The sequence below is a fragment of the Glycine max genome, chromosome 20, assembly GCF_000004515.6.
Source record: "Glycine max cultivar Williams 82 chromosome 20, Glycine_max_v4.0, whole genome shotgun sequence".
Classification (NCBI taxonomy): Eukaryota; Viridiplantae; Streptophyta; class Magnoliopsida; order Fabales; family Fabaceae; genus Glycine; species Glycine max.
The window spans coordinates 21,650,270-21,667,732 of NC_038256.2; the positions used below are offsets into that span (position 1 = coordinate 21,650,270).

The window sequence follows — 17,463 nt, forward strand, 5'->3', positions numbered from 1 at the left end:
ACATGGAAGGGACTATGTCGATTAGATGATGTACAACCGCCATGACTCGAATTGGTTCCTATTCTTAATCATGAAATTATTATGTACCCAATGTATAAAACAATTTAGTCAATTTTAATGTGCATTATATTAGTTAATCTATTTATTTATTTAGTCCATAATGTTTATTAATGTCACATGAGCCAAGTGGGAGAATGTAAGAATTAATGTCTCATGTGAGAGGCATGTGAGTTATGTAGGGATTAATAAGTAAATAATTAACGATTAAGGGCTAAATTGTAATTGGGCTTAATAGGAGAAGTTTCTAGAACTAACTACTACTTGATGGGAGTAGTGGTTATAAAAGGGGCTTAATACCTACTAATGTGAAATAAGGTCCCCTTCCTGACCAAAAAGTGTTCTCTCTCACACATAGCCATCACGAACGGAGAGAGGCAGAAAAGAAAGGCCTAAGGAAGTGAAATCTTATTTCTCTCTTCTTTCAAGGAAATCCAAGTGCACTGGAGAGAAGTTCCTATGGAGAAAGGTACAAGTCTTCCTATGGAGAAAGGTACACATCATTATCTATTGTTGTTTATTGATTGTTTGTGAGAATCATAGGTTTCAAGATCCTGTTGTTTCCTATCATTAATAGTCTAGGAAACCCCTTAAGAATTTTTTACACTCTAATGAATGTACATAGAAAGAAAAGAGTTGCAATTTAAGAAACAATAGAAAAAGAACAACAATTGAGAAACACATTGAGCCTAAGAGAGCTTATCCTTTGTATATGTAAAGTATTAGTGAGAGATAAGAGTATTATTGTGAATCCACTCTTTGAGTGTTGTAAAAGAATCTTGATTCTATCTCTAACTTTTGTTTGTAAAAGTTAGCAATGGCTTAGTAACAAAATAATACTTGAGTGTTCTTAGATTTAGGGGGAGTCTAAGATATGTGTCAGGAGCGGCATTGAAAATACTTGTAAGCTAGAATGGCGAAAAAGAATACTTGTAGTAATCAAAGTTGATTAGTGAAACTCTTTACTAGTAAAGGAGAACTGAACGTAAAATAAAACAAAATATTTTTACTATTATTCATTAGCTTATTAATAGTATTTCATTATTTATCGCTGCCACACCTTGCACACAAGGTTTTTCATTAAAAGATAAGCTTTCAACTGAGTAGATGACAATACTAGACGGGGGTTTTACAAACTATTATTTTAACATCTTCCATTTTGAAAGATTTTATATTTTGACTAACACAATATTCAACCCCTTTCAGTGTGATTCATGTTATTTCATATAATAGTCGTTGATTAAATTTGAACAAATTTAATATTGATGAAGAGTTAAATTACTTGCATAAATGTCACTTATTATAAATTTGTGTCTATATAATAATAATAATAATAATAATAATAATAATAATAATAATAATAATAATAATTAATTTTTATTATTATTATTATTATTATTATAGCAACGTTTAAGAATGAGCATGCCTATATATATACATATATTTTTAAAAATAATAAATAAAATATAGAAAAATTGTATTTTAAACATATTCGTGCATCCCACGTGTTTAAAATCTAGTACATATAAACTTCACTTGAACTTTTTATAGTTACTGAATCAAAACATCAATTATAAAATAATCTTTAATCTGATTTTGTTACTTGAACCATTAAGAGTTGTCAAGATTAAATCAAAACTTGAACTTTACATTAGTGGTTAATCTTTTTTTACTTTCACTTCAACACTTTGAGCGGTCAGATTGACAAATTTTTGAGTCGTTTATCATATTTAAGTTCATTTTATATATTATTTTGTATGCATTTTCATCTTATTTTTTATTATTATTTTATTGTTATTATTATATAGCTAAAATGACCTTATACTACTTTATATATTTATTAAACATACATAGAAATAGAGAGAATAAATAAAATAAGTAATTATGTAGCATTAATTTAATAATTAAAATTTTTATTGTTAATTTTTTTTAATTTTACATTATTATTAATAATTTTTTAAATAAGGATTATTTTTAAAATGTAGTGTAATTTTTTTATATTTTTTTTAAAGATATGACTGTGTTTATATTATTATCTTTCATGTATTGTTAAATAGAATAAGAGAAAACTAATAAAAAAATATGTATATAAATAATTTAACAATTATTTTAATAATTATTATTGTTAAATGAATTATAAGGTTATTAGAAAATACTGTACCATTATGTTAACTTACAATTATTGAAACTTTTTTGTGCAAATAAGAGGAGAAAGTTCTTATAACGATGCATTACATTCAATGAATTTGACAAGAGATAGAAATTCAAGACTAAGAATCACCTACTACTTTTAGCATTACATAATAGTTAATCATATATATCATCTTATTCTATATCTTTTATTTTATTTTATTTTTTATGATTTCTTTGCTTTATCACCTACTACTTTTAGCATTACATAATAGTTAATCATATATATAATCTTATTCAATATTTTTTATTTTATTTTATTTTTTATGATTTCTTTGCTTTATCACCTACTACTTTAACATTTCAAAACAGTCAATTAGGCATATAATCTTACTTTATATATTTTATTTTATACTATTTTTAATGATTTATTTGCATTTTTTTGTTTCACAATTCATTATTGTATTATATTGATTATTATTGTTCAAGAAACATATTCTTATATATTGTTTCCCTTTTACTACTACTATATTATCTTTCTATTTTTTTTAAAAAAAATCATTAATCTAAAATTTTAAACTATATCTTCAACGTACATATTTTTTGTTTAACAAAAGACTTTTTGTTTAACAGGATGTAAAGAGAATATATTATTGTTATAATTTTAACTTTTTAATTAATTATTATGATTTATTAATGTGATTTGATTAACATAATTATTTTTCCACTCAATTTTCTTCTTTTGTTTATAGATATTCGTTATATAATTCTTTTTTGGTGCCAAGTTGATTATATGTTTCAATGTTTCTTTGTAGTTACAAATGAATTATGATTTTAAAAGTATATAACTATTTTTTATAATTGTTTTTATTGGTGCAGAAAAAAACAAAAAAAAAATATTACAAAGAAGAAAAATCATTGTAAAGAAGCATCGCTTGATGCGCCAAGAATAATCTCCATCGTAAGAAGCTTCTTTAAAATATATGTCATTAATTTAATAATTACCATTGATGTAATTAATTTAATTATTATATTTTGGTTTTGAAATATATATTATTAAGTTTAATAAAGAGTTAAATATTGATGATATTTATTATACAATTTTTATATTAATAAAAAATAGTCCAATTAAAATTATAAGACTTATTTTTTTTTCTTATAAATAATAATAATAATAATAATAATAATAATAATAATAATAATTAAATTTCTTTCACATTGAAAAATTATAATATATTATGATTATTTTAATTCTCAAACTCATATCATAAAGAATAATAAGTACCCATTAATGAATATAATTGAGACCTAATCACATTTGTAATGAATTATAGATACATAAAATGTAGCAGTATTTAATGATTTTTAAATTTAAAAAAATGTTTGAAATATCATTTTTAATTTTTTATACATAAAATATATTATAAATAAAAAATTAATGATTTTAATTATTTATTTATATGATTTAAAAAATATTAAATAAAATTATTCATCAATTAAAAAATTAAAATAAATTTGGCATAAGTATTAATATTGTTTTATATTTATATGTAGAAAAGAGAAACATGTTTTTTCGCCTAGACTGTAAGCCACATCAAATTTTTTCATTTAGTAAGATTATATTAATCTTTCAAATTTTAGCATTATAATTTATTATTTTATGAATTTGAAACTTAATAATAATAATAATAGTAATAATAACAATAATAATAATAATAATAATAATAATAATAAATCTTTTATAATCGTTAATTATAAGACATGTAGTCTTTTATCTTTATAATTTCACTTTATAAAAAATAATAAATATTCATTTGGCATAAAAAAATTATAAATATTCGTTTACTATCATAAACATAAAATGATAAGGTATATTTTCTGTCTTAGCCATTCGATTCATTACCGAAAAGAATTCTCAACTAATTTGAAGATAAGTAAAGTTTTACTAAAAATTATTTTTAATAAGGGTCAAACTTGAATTGTACTTGAATGATTTAATTTTGACTTTAGCCTATTTGTGCTCAATCACTTAGTTAAGTAATAATGTATATAATAACATGAGATTAATGATTTCTGCAAAAAAAAAAAGGGAGATTAATTATAAAAATAGCATCATATTTTTTATTTACTTAGAATGAGAAAAATATTTAGTAACTTATGAAAAATAGCATGTAATGATTAGAGGCACACTAAAAAATTATTAACACATAAATGGCAATTTTTAATTATAAATACTTAGTATAAAGTTCAAAAATATAATAATCCTTATAATACCAATCATTTTAAAATTATTTTTTTACAAAATTTATTTTAAATGATAAATATTAATCATTTGTTCAAAATTTTTAAAAGTATCATTTTAAACTAATTAATAAAAAATATTTCAGCGAATATTTTAAAAGTATCATTTTAAAATGATTTTAAACTAATTAATAAAAGTATCATTTTAAACTAATTTTTGAAAGTATCATTTTAAAATGATAGATATTAATCATTTGTTCACACTATTTAAACAAACTTTAAAAAATATTTTTCTCTTAAAAAAATATTTTTGGCAATAAACACATTTAAAACATTGATAAAATAAAAAAATCAAATAAATGTTAACATAATATTTACAATAAACCCATCAGAGTTTATTGATCCATAAGATTCCTTCAAGTGCACTTTCACAGCTTTAGACAAGCCCTTATTTCTTCTCATTTAAATTTTGTCTCTTTAGATTTGAGGGCAATGGAATTTTTATTATGCAATTACTCTAAGTTTTGAAGGTGAACTTCATGGACTCTCAAAATGTCCAACAGTTCATCCCATGCAAGATTTTTTAAATCTCTTACTTCTTGAATAACTATGGTCTTTGATTCCCACACCTTGGGAAAGTTGTCTAGCATATCTCTTTGGTTGTTCTCAGTCTCAAGATCTCTTTGGTTGTCCTCTGTCTCCAAATCTTACTGTACTCATTTTTTGATAGGGCTAATGTCAGAGTATATTTTCCTTTTGTGTTAAGCTCCATAATGGCCAAATCGCCATCTATCCATTCAGGTCTAGGAATAGGAATATTCCCATTGGTGATGATAAACCAGATTCTATACTAGGTATGATGGACTTGGTTTACATCTCCATTTTGTCCTTTTAGTAGGGGTAGTCTTCTCTATAAAGTATTTAAGTATACTGGTATGAACCATAAGCAACACATTGAGACCAAATAGCAAAAGCAGAGAAGAAAAATAATTTCAGAGGTACTTACCTCCAGCCATTGTTATCAACCTTCTTGAGCCTTCACAATTTTAGCTTTCCAGATCCTCACTCACTCAAACTCGATGATGTGTTTTATCTAAAGAGAAGAGTGACTTTGTTGATCAAAACTGATAGCACTCAATTCTATTTATAGAGCTCTATCCATCATAAAGCTCAACAGAACATGGGTATAGATATTAAGATCATGAGTTGTTGTTGAATGTTGCACAAATGGGTTGAATATGGATAGAAAATGGACCATGTATAGAAACCCACTTCCCATAGAAATCGCAACAAAAAGTAGTTCGGGAAAATAGGAACTTAAAAATTGAAAATTCCAACATTCTCCAGCAAAGTCTGGTGGTCTTATGAGATATTCTTCCCATAACACCACGATCAAATCACACCAGAATGAGAGAGATCCAGAGGTTGCACAGGTATGAGACTATACAATTGAGGATGACTGAAAGGAAATAATAGTACTACCTATAGAAACAAGATGCATCTACTTTTCAATAGTCCACCACTTAAGAACTTCATAGTTAAGTGTGTTTGACTTGGAGTAGCTATGGGATGGGTGACCTTCTTAGAAGTTTCTCAAAAAGCATGTGAGTAACGACAAAACACACTGAAAAGTCTTATGTTGGTTTGTGGGGTCAGCCATTAATCCTAGAGGCAGACATAGCTGATTTTTGAGATCTCGAAAAGGCCTACCTATGGAAGGTTCTGATTGGTGGAGGGTTCTCATCAACAACGATGTTGAGTGAAGTGCCACCACGTGAAGTGTAGTAGTGTGAGAGTCGCCGTGAAGTTGAAAATCAGGGATGTTACACTCTCTCAGTGATGAACTAATGTTGGTTATCTGTCATCTAGATCTTTTCCTCTAAACACTATTAATTTCTCAACCCTTAGAAACTAGGCTCTGATACCAAACTATAAAAGCAAATAACACAAGATGGGGGGGGGGTTGAATTGTGTTTTTACAAATTTTAAACCGAAAACATTCTGATGTAGATTTAACTAAAAATAGATAAGAAAAGTTTAATAAAAACTTTATTAGACGATGAGAAAAAAATTTCTTAACAAATCAAAAACATATGTAAGATCTAAAAACAAATCCGAACTCTTTGTCAATCAACACAAAAAAAGTAGTAAAGAATGACACTCAAAAAGTTATATTGGTTCATCTCTATACTGAGACTATGTCCAGCTTTTGGCAGCCCACCAAGTTTCCACTAATTTATCATAAAGTTACAAGTATTTTTCAGTATCACTTTTGACTCTTACAAAGACAAGGTCTATCTCAAACTTGACTTAACCTAATATTCTTTGTCCTACTAAGCCACTGCTAGATCTAAACAAATCAACAAGATTTGTTTGAAGTTTGCTCACTTACTAATATCAGATCGTCAAATAGACGGATATATCTCTCAACACTTTAGTTTTTTTCTCTTAAGGTTTACAAATTGTTTTGATAGCTTAGTATCTATACAGAAATTTATAGAAAGCTTTACAATAAAGAATGAAATAATGCTTTCACACAAGATGATTCGTGTCTTATTTCTTGAAAGCTTCTTCTATTTATAGTCTTTATCTTCAAGTATTTGTTGTCTCACAACGAGTAGATTTTTCACTCTGTTCTTCTTTTGAAGTCTTGAGGTCATTGGAGCATTTAATATACGTCCTTTCTTCATCTAAAGTCCATGCTGATAAGTTGGTTGGTGTGTCTTACACTTCATCATGAAAGTTACTTCTTTCATCATAGTAGGTTTGCACCAGAGACTACGCCTTTTGATGAAGAACAATACTTCACGACTATGAACTTCATTTATTCTTCATAGGATTTTGACAAATCCTAAGAGAATGTTATTTTGCAAGAGACAATCTCAAACACACAGTATTAAATAAAAGTCTTAAATACTACTAAATGTTATGCTAGATCGTCTTATATGGATGTATCTCTTAAAAACTAAGATGCAAGAATACATACTATGATCTGATAGCACATCAGACATAGTTTTTATAATTTGTATTTATTTGTATCTAATTACAATAATTAAGAGTTTTGATTCATCTTTAAAACATAAATGTCTTTGAACTTAACAAGTTTCAATAGGCTTAATAATTTTTTAGACTTATAAATTAAAAGTGTAATTAATCATCTTCTAAGTTTTAACATAATTATATTTAATATACTATAAAATATTTTAAAAAATAATTAATTTATTTATATACATATAAATTTAAAATAAATTAATTATAATAAATTTCAATAGGCTTAATAATATGTTATGTTACTAAATCTTATAATAAAAACAACTTGTAATCAATTAAAAATATAACTAATTTTTTTACTCAATTTTAATGTAGATAATATAATATGTTACTAAATAGTTTAAAGATTCCTTTTATTTATGCATATATATTTAAATAAATAATAAATATTAAAACTATATAATTTAAATGAACGTGTGCATTGCGCGTGTTTAAAATCTGTTATAATAGTAAATTTCAATCGATGTTTTTCTAACCATTAATCAAAACTTAGATTTTATAATAGCTATTGGTTACATATATAAAAATTTTACTTGAAGTTTTACAACCATTTATAAAAAGATAAGACTCAATAACCGTTGATTAAATTTGAGAAAATTTAACATTAATGAAGAGTTAAATTATTTGCATAAATGTCATTCATTATCATTTGTGTTTTAAGATAATTATTTACTTTTAAAAGATATTTAATATACTAAATTTAAAATATGTATACACTTACATTATTTTAATGTATTAATAATCTAGATTTTACCTCCTGTGTCATTGCTTTGAATAATAAATTTTTAAAAAATGTGATATTCCATAAGTTTTGCCACAATAAATAAGATGGTTTTTTAAAATATAATATTTTATAATTTTTAACACAATAAATAAAATGAAAATAATTTCACAAAGCTTACCATCTATATATCTATCTATACTATATGAAAAGAAAAAGTTTGAAATTTTGTCAACCGTTGAATCAAAATTCTAATTTGATAATTAACAACCATTGATTTGGTACTATATGTAAAAGAGCCTTGAAGCTTTCTCAACTGTTAGATCAAAAGTCTAATTTCACAACAACAATTGATTTAGTTATTGTAAATTCTTTTAGAAAAAAAATATTTTATTCAACGGAATTTTTTGTAAGAAAAAGTATCAAACATCACTACTAAAAATATAACATTTTATGACACGGACACTACAACGGTTGTTTGGGAACCGCCTTAGAAAATAGTGCGGTGGCATTTTTGTAATTATTTTAACAAAAAAGAGCATTTTACGACATTCATTTTAAGACGGTTAATAAAAACCGTCTTAGAATGTTATATATAATTAAATTTTTAATTCATTTGGATTAAAACAAAACGCGGTCCCCTTTTGCGCTGAAACGCTAACCCTCAATCAACATGGTTTGGCCTTCCACGACTCCAGAGTATTTCCTCACCACTCCACTCTCTTTCTTTCCTCGCTGCCACTCCACTCTTTTTCTTTCTTTCTTTTTCTCTCTCTCAGCGCATAAACCATGGCTTTGTTGGTGGAGAAAACCACACAAGTGGTACCGCAAGATGAAGAACGTCTTGTTGGGGTTTCAGTGTTAAAATTGTAACTGTAAATCATGTTTGTTGATGTTGCAGTGATGTGGATTCCACGATATTGGCTTGTATTGCGTTCTCGTGCCCTAATTTGGCATTCTTGGAGATCTCGGTCTCTGATCCTGCAGTTAATCGGATCAGCAGGTATTACTCATGTTCTTTCCCTTTCTTTATTTATTTACTTTCGTTTTCACTGGAAAGGTTGAGCTCTCGAGTTTGCTATTTGTGTAAGGAAAAATTTGAACAAGTGATTGTGGTTTGATTCAGTGACACAAAATGATATATAACTTGAATTTTTACAACTTTTGTGTTTATATATTTAAGTATCTTTGTTCTACTTTATATAATTGTTTCTAAATAGGGTTTGGAATGTCAGATTTTGAGATATTTATTGAAGTTGATGATTGTACTTAATACTTGCTAATTTGGTATTAGTGGATTGATTATGAAAGTTTATGTTTGCAAGTCATGTTTAGGTTCTTTCGTTATAGATTTTGGTAGATCTAGAGAAATGACATTGAAAGAAATAAAATAAAAAACTGGGGTTAACATTTACTGGTAAGCGTGATTTTGGTACATGTAGATCAAAACCTAACAATACTTTTAATGCTATAAATCAACGGATCTTAATGCAAAAAATAGTGAAGCATTGAAGAAGGTTTCCTGTGGAATCTGGATTGTTAGTTTAGTTGTGTTGTTGACCTTTGCAATTTTTAACTTTTTGTTGGACCAATGTGTCTAGCAGAGTACTAGGAAGGAGTCATGAGCATTTCACAAAGCACCAAGTTCACTGAGGGTACGCGTGTGAGGAAATAAAGCTAAAACCATCTCTGGCAAGGGGAGCCTTTGGAGTGCCACAAAAAGACGCAATTTACACCTCCTGCTCCTTTCCTCGTGCTTTGTTTCAGAGACTCATTTCACAAAGCAAATGACTAATATACTTTCCCATGTTCAAAAAGTTACATTTAAATTGTTTTTATTTATCTTTGAATTATACAAAATATCATTATCAATTATTTATTAGTTTTTTTAGCCAGTAGTATCCTATTCGAACTTGTAAGATAGTTATGATTCATAATTTTTTTTCACTAAATATAATTACATAATTTAAATTCAAAATTTCGAAATAAGCTGAAATAATCTCAGGTGAATTCATGGAATTCATCCATGTGGATAGAAGATAACTCTTTATTAATTATAACTTATAAGTATATTAAAATGTAAACTGAATATATATATAGTTATGATGGCCAGAGGCCACTCAGTAATCTTTAACTATAGGAGATACATTTAAAAAAAATGAACTGCAAAGGATGTGAGTTTCATAATGGTAGTGTAAAAAAGTAAATATTATAAAATTTAAAAGTTTCATATATCTATTTTGGTTGTGATTTGTTTGCAGGTTTGCAATACTTTTACTGATATGGAAAACCCTTCACCTTGTAAGTGTTTACCTGATGGCTCCAAAAGGGTTCGGTAAGAAGGTATTGGAATGTGGTAGGTAGGTGCTAAGAAGGTATTTGGTACTGGAATGGATTACTTTTAGAAGCCATGAAAGTATGGATAGAAAACAAAAACTCTGTAATGCCATGTCAAAATTTATGTGAATGGAAAGATTGATAGCTATTTTTTTTTTATCAGCGGAAAGATTGATAGCTATGTTAATTACGTAGCTGTTTTTTCTAACAAACTTGAGAGCTCTTTTAATCCTTGGAGTTTATAACAATATCCCCCAATAACTGTTACAAAAGTTGGAAATGTAATAATTCATTTGAAGTTCCAATTATTACACTACTTGTTTGCAAAGCCAAGTTGGACCAAGTTGTATACTTATTTTTGTCTTTAAGTTGTCTACTTATATTGAATATCTCATTTGAATTTTTAATGAGCTATAACTGCTGGAATAGAAAATTTATTTTTGACCGTATTCCCTTTTTTTCCTCTGTAGTTCATCATATCTTCCTTTCTCTTTCATTGAATCAAATTAAAGGAAGAACTACTATTACTGGGGAACCATATTGAAAAAGAAGTGAGAGAGGAGAAGCAAGTGCCATAGAAGAAGAAGCTGAGTAGTGAGATTAAAGATGGAAAGGCGTGTATTTTACTATGTAATATTTCTCCTAATGTGTCATTTCCTCTGTTCAGGTAATCCCCTTTCTCTAGCTTATTCTATAGTTCTTCTATCTTTCCTTTTTTTTTATCTTTGGTTTAGCTCTTATGGTTCTATTCTGATATTGTTTCTCAACATCTAATATTTAATAGAAATATTAACATGCCACTCTAATACATTCTCACATTAATATTATCATATTCACATAACATTCTATTATTATACTGTCACATAGTATTTTTATTAAATATTAGTTGTTAAGTTACCAAATAAACTAATGCATAATTAAAATAATAGAGGTCAAATTCACAAATAATTAACAAAAAATAAAATAAAAAATTTGTAAAACTAAAAAATAGGACAAAAATATAATTAAACTCAAAACATAGAAGCTGAAGTTTAGTAGATGATGATATTCTAAAAGGAAAGGAGTCTGCAAAACCAGTAGTAGAAGTGTGTACCAAGTTGATGCACAGAGGTAGGGTCCCTTGGGTTGGTAATCAGACACATCCCTGTGCATGATTGCTGGGTTCCTTCCATTTTAAAAAGACTAGAAAAGCAAGAAACTTTTATTGCATATTTGAATTGATTATAGACTGTGACTTGGCATGGGGGATGCAGGAGCTACAAAACTGCCATCCAAGTTATTCAAAAGTCAAACTTTTAGGTAATTAAAGTCTTTCTTAAAGTCCAACTAATCACATTCCTTTCAAAGGTTTAAAAACAATTTTCAATCATTTCTTATAGAATCTGTCTTCTTTTTATAATTTATTAATATTGTTGAATAGTCAGAGAATTTTCGTTAGGCGCTTAGAGTAAGCAAACTATTCATATAGATTAAGATGCTACGATGTGTAAATGTTATACTTATCTACTAGATCGACGCTTTATTTTAAAATTCTACGCACTTAATATATACATAATTGAGATCGCCCTGGTTTTATTTTATTGATGGGAGAATGGGTTCAGGAAGCTCAATTAGTCACAATTGTTACTATTTATTCACCATGTGATATAAATAGTAAAAGAATCCTGTGGGATTCTGTAAAACAATTGAGACAGGCATTGGTTGGAGGGTTGTGGTGTATTTTGGGGGATTTTAATTCCATTAGAAGACCTGGTGAAAGGTTTACATCTGGCCATAGCTTGGCTGAGGACAACTCATCTAGAGAATTTAATGAATGGATAGAGGATTTGGAGGTTTTGGAGGTTCCGTGGCTTGGTAGAAATTTTACGTGGTATAGACCTAATGGTGCCTCTAGAAGCAGACTTGATAGGTTTCTTGTTTCTCATGAATGGCTTGAAAAATGGCCTAACAGCATTCAAACTGCTCTCGCAAGGAACTTTTCGGATCACTGCCCAATTGTCCTTCGTTCTAATGAGATTGATTGGGGCCCCAAACCTTTCCGGATAATAGACTGTTGACTTCTTGATAGATCCTTCAAAGAAACTGTCCGTCACAGCTGGACATCCCTCCAGCAACCAGGGTGGGGTGGTTATATCCTTAAAGAGAAGATAAAGAATTTAAAGACCAGCCTGAAGAGATGGAATATAGATCACTTTGGAGATACTTTCACAAAGGTCAAAAAGATTGAATCTGAATTAAATAAGCTGGAGGAAGACACAAATCAAAGGCAGCTATCTCATCATGAAGTTCAGCAAAGGAAGAAGCTGCAGGAACAGCTCTGGGCAGCAGCCCAAGCTCATGAGTCTATCTTGAGACAAAAATCAAGATCAAGGTGGATTAAGGAGGGAGATTGCAATTCCAAAATTTTCCATATGTTGATAAATGCAAATCGGAGTAAAAACTCTCTAAAAGGGGTTATGGTGGATGGCGCTTGGACAACTGAACCTCATAAAGTGAAGGAGGAAGCTAAGGCTTATTTCTCTCAAAGATTCAGAGAATCAGATCTGCATAGGCCTAAATTGGATGGCATTCATTTTCCAACTATTACCCATCATCAGAATAGCTTGGTAGTGGCACCTTTTTTGGAGGAGGAAGTGAGGACGGCAGTTTGGGATTGCGGTAGTGACAAGAGTCCGGGTCCTGATGGACTTAAATTTAAATTCATCAAGAATTTTTGGCAGCTGATCAAACCTGATATCCTTAGGTTTTTAGATGAATTTCATGTCAACGGTGTCTTCCCTAGGGGATGTAATGCATCCTTCCCTGCCCTAATCCCTAAGGTGGCTGACCCGCTTTATTTGAATGACTACAGACCTATATCTCTTATAGGTTGTATGTACAAGATTGTGGCAAAGATATTGGCTAAGAGATTGAAGAAAGTGATGCCTACTATTATTAATGAAGCGCAAGCTGCATTTATTGAAGGAAGACATCTCCTCCAAAGTGTTCTTATAGCCAATGAAGTGATTGATGAAGCTAAAAGGAGTTCCAAACCTTGCTGTATCTTCAAAGTGGATTTCGAGAAGGCTTATGATTTGATATCTTGGGAGTTTTTGTTTTATATGTTGAGCAGATCTGGTTTTAACCCTAAATGGATAAGTTGGATGGAGGGCTGTTTGAAATCTGCCTCTATTTCGGTCCTCATAAATGGCAGCCCCACATCCGAATTCTTACCCCAAAGAGGTCTTAGACAAGGAGGCCCTCTTGCTCCATTTTTATTTAATGTGGTTGCTGAAGCATTGAATGGCTTGATGAGGTTAGCTGTGGAGAATAACCTGTACAAAGGTTTTAATATTTCAGGCAGTGATGTGTCCATTAGTCTATTGCAATATGCGGATGACACTATCTTCTTTGGGGAGGCCTCTTTGGATAATCTGAAAGCTATTAAAGCTATCCTAAGAACTTTTGAATTGGTTTCTGGTTTAAAAATCAATTTTGCTAAGAGTAGCTTTGGAGCTTTTGGAATGAATGACCTTTGGAAGCAAAGGGCAGCAAGTTATCTGAACTGTAGTCAGCTGGTCCTTCCTTTTGTCTATCTTGGCATACCTATTGGGGCTAATCCGAGGCGAGCTCGTGTATGGGAACCAATCATTCAAAAATGTGAGAGATGGCTAGCTAGGTGGAAGCAGAGGTTTATCTCTTTTGAGGGGAGAGTGACTCTTATCCAATCAGTACTTACCTCTATTCCTATTTATTATTTTTCATTTTTCAGGGTACCAAAATCAGTTATCAACAGATTAATCAAGCTTCAAAGGAGTTTTCTTTGGGGAGGGGGTCAAGACAGCAAGAAGATTTCTTGGATAGCTTGGGAGAAAGTGTGTCTTCCTAAACACAAAGGGGGTTTAGGCATCAAAGATATTCTGACTTTTAATTTGGCCTTGCTTGGTAAATGGATGTGGAACCTTATGCAGCACCAAGGGTCTCTTTGGGTAGCAGTTTTGGAGGCTAAATATGGGGGCTGGAGAGGTTTACTTGAAGAAGGAAGAACCAACCTGCAGTCCATTTGGTGGAGGGACTTAAAAGGAGCAATCCAGCACTCTCACCATGGTATAAGTCTTCAACAACAATTCAAATGGATGGTAGAAGCTGGGGACAAGGTAAAATTTTGGGAAGATAGATGGATTTGTCATGATCAATCTCTAGCTGAAAAGTATCCTAGGTTATATCTGATTTCTTCCTAGCAGCAGCAGCTAATTGGTCAAGTGGGGGAGCATATTAACTCCACTTGGGAGTGGCGTTTTATTTGGAGAAGACCGCTGTTTGATAGTGAAGTTGATTTGGCCATCACTTTCCTCTCTGAAGTTGATGGTCAAGTTATTCTCACTCATGGGGCTGATAGGTGGGTTTGGGTAGCAGATCAGTCGGGTATTTATTCTACTCAAAGTGCTTATGAAGTGTTATGGGAAGGGGTTGCAGAGGAGAATTTAGAGGATTGTTTCCGGGTGTTATGGAAAATTAGGATTCCAAGTAAGATAGCGGTTTTTGCTTGGAGGCTCCTTAGGGACAGGTTACCCACAAAATCAAACTTGCAGGCTAGACAAGTGCAGATTTCTGATTTGAATTGTCCCTTTTGTGGAAGGATGGAGGAGGATGCATCTCACCTTTTTATCCACTGCAGTAAGATCCAACCTTTATGGTGGGATTCAATGTCCTGGATAAATCTCAAAGGTGATATGCCATTGAGTACAAAACAGTTGTTCATGCAGTACTCCTTTTTGCAAGAAGATGGTAGAAGGAATAGGAGGTGGCAATACTGGTGGTTGGCTATCACTTGGTCTACTTGGCAGCTTCGAAACAGAATTCTGTTCTCTGGAGCGACTTTCGATGGAAATAAATTGGTTGAAGACGCCACTTTCTTAATGTGGACTTGGCTTCATAATTTGGAGAAGGATTTTACTATTGATTTCAATCACTTGTCCAGTAATTTCAAACATCATTTTTTGCAGTAGCAGGGGTTTTTTTGGGATCATATCACATGTATTTTCTTCCCATATTTTAGTTCCTAATCAGACTTATGCTGCCTGATTGGGGAACCATATTCATGGTGACTAACTCTGTATTTAGTACTTCTGGTACTTCTCTAATATATATATAGATTTATCTTTGCTGATCAAAAAATATATATATACATAAGCTTTTTTATATATAAAAAGCCCATTTAAGTCTTAATATTTAATAATCTATCAATATTTTGGAATGAAAAAAGTCTAAATAATTAGTAAATTCATTTTTGTATATAATAAGTAGTAGTAGTAAAGTCACGTTAGCACTACTAGAAATGTGCTTTATGAATATAATATTAGATTTTAGTCATTTTCTTAACTATATTTGCATCTATAGTTTAATGAGACCACCGTGGTCTCCCGAGTTAGTGATTTTGAAGTTATTTGGCATGAAATAACTAAATGTAATTAATAACTATGCAAATATTATTTGTATTAAAATATAATTAAGAATAATGGCAGGGCACTTGTGTGATGTTGATGTAAGTTATTACATTCAATATTCTCTTGTTCTTCTAATGTTCTCCACACAGTTGCTCCAAAGTCCAATAGTTGATGGCACAAAATGTTTTTGTGGTGCATGTAAGTTATCGTTTTTAAATTTTCGGTTTCTTCAAATTTATTTTTCTAATCTTAATCTTTATATGTTGGCATTTTTCTAATTTAGTTGTTTTAAAATTTCAATTTTTTATATACAGATCTAAAAGTTTTTAAATTTTCAATGTAAGTTATCTTTTTAAATTTCAATGTAAGTTTATTTTGATGGAAAATAGAGTTTTCTTAAAATTAACTCTTGTAAACGCACATGGCAAGATTTAAGTTGAGTTATCAACGTATCGTAAAGTGTGCAGCGAAATTAATCAAATTAGGTGCCTGTCCTTTGTGATATCTGTCTATCCACGTTTAAATTAATCATATTAGCTAAAAATATCTAAAAAAGTTGTATCATTCATACCAAAGTGATTCCTAGTTGGTATTATTTGTTTTTTATTGTATTGTAATTAAGTGATTATTGGGCTCTACTACAGGCTATGGAGGCAGCTCTTGGAAGCTCAAAAGATTATTCACTGAAGCAATATATAAAATTTGTGGATAAGTTGCAGAGGAAAGCGGAGGTACTTTTCTATACCTTTCAACGTGGGAGGATGAATGCTTGTGTTTTACATTTTAATATAGGAAGATGGGAATAGGTTGATTGTAAATATTTCGTTGATTTAAAGAATGGAATTACTATGCTGATAAAAATAATTTTTATTGATACAATTGAAATAAGTACTTTTGTTTCCAATGGAGGCTGTGATACGAATAGTATATCATACGAGATTTTAAATTGCGATTTCAGTTTCAGTTTTGCCAGGAATCTTGATATTATAGAAATTGGTAGATAAATATGCATGATGTCGCCATATGCAAGATGTGGCCACAGTTGTGGTAGTGACTTGGCCACAGAGACCCCAAAAACCTTCAAATTACAATGGCATTGCGGACAATTTTGTTAATGCTACTGAATATTTTCTGATGTGTAATTTATTTTATGCTTTTTGTAGTAGTTTGTGATTTTTCTATTACTGGCTCAAATATGTGTATTTTTACATTTAGTAAACCACAATCATGCACTTTAACATCACATCAATATTTGAAGGGAAAATTATAAATTTCGCAAAATTAATAAAAAAAAATCATTCTACATCGGTTGAGTGATAAAAAATGTAGAAACCCTTCAAATTCTACATCGGTTGACTCATAACCAATGTAACAACCTACACATTCTAAATCGGTTCAGTAATAAACGATGTAGAAATCCTTCAAATTCTACATCGGTTGACTTATAACCGATGTAGAAACCTTGCCATTATTACTCATTCTACATCGGTTTACTGATAA

At 29.9% G+C, this 17,463-nt stretch overlaps 1 protein-coding gene across 10 annotated transcripts; it reads left to right on the plus strand.

Annotated features, from left to right (window-relative positions):
* The first annotated feature begins 8,832 nt into the window (after positions 1 to 8,832).
* LOC102669631 (F-box/LRR-repeat protein 17) lies at positions 8,833 to 16,837 on the plus strand. 10 transcript variants are annotated; one of them, XM_006605612.3, is made up of 5 exons: positions 8,833 to 8,899; positions 9,102 to 9,203; positions 10,462 to 10,560; positions 11,008 to 11,204; positions 16,608 to 16,837. In XM_006605612.3, the coding sequence occupies exons 1-4, from the start codon at positions 8,874 to 8,876 to the stop codon at positions 11,045 to 11,047; spliced, it is 267 nt and encodes an 88-aa protein (XP_006605675.1). In that variant the 5' UTR covers positions 8,833 to 8,873; the 3' UTR covers positions 11,048 to 11,204; positions 16,608 to 16,837. The 10 variants fall into 10 exon arrangements, 3 of the variants coding, with proteins under 3 accessions (XP_006605675.1, XP_025983304.1, XP_014628504.1); XM_026127519.2 differs by having other exon boundaries at positions 10,462 to 10,556; XM_014773018.2 differs by having other exon boundaries at positions 10,462 to 10,543.
* Positions 16,838 to 17,463: the final 626 nt, after the last annotated feature.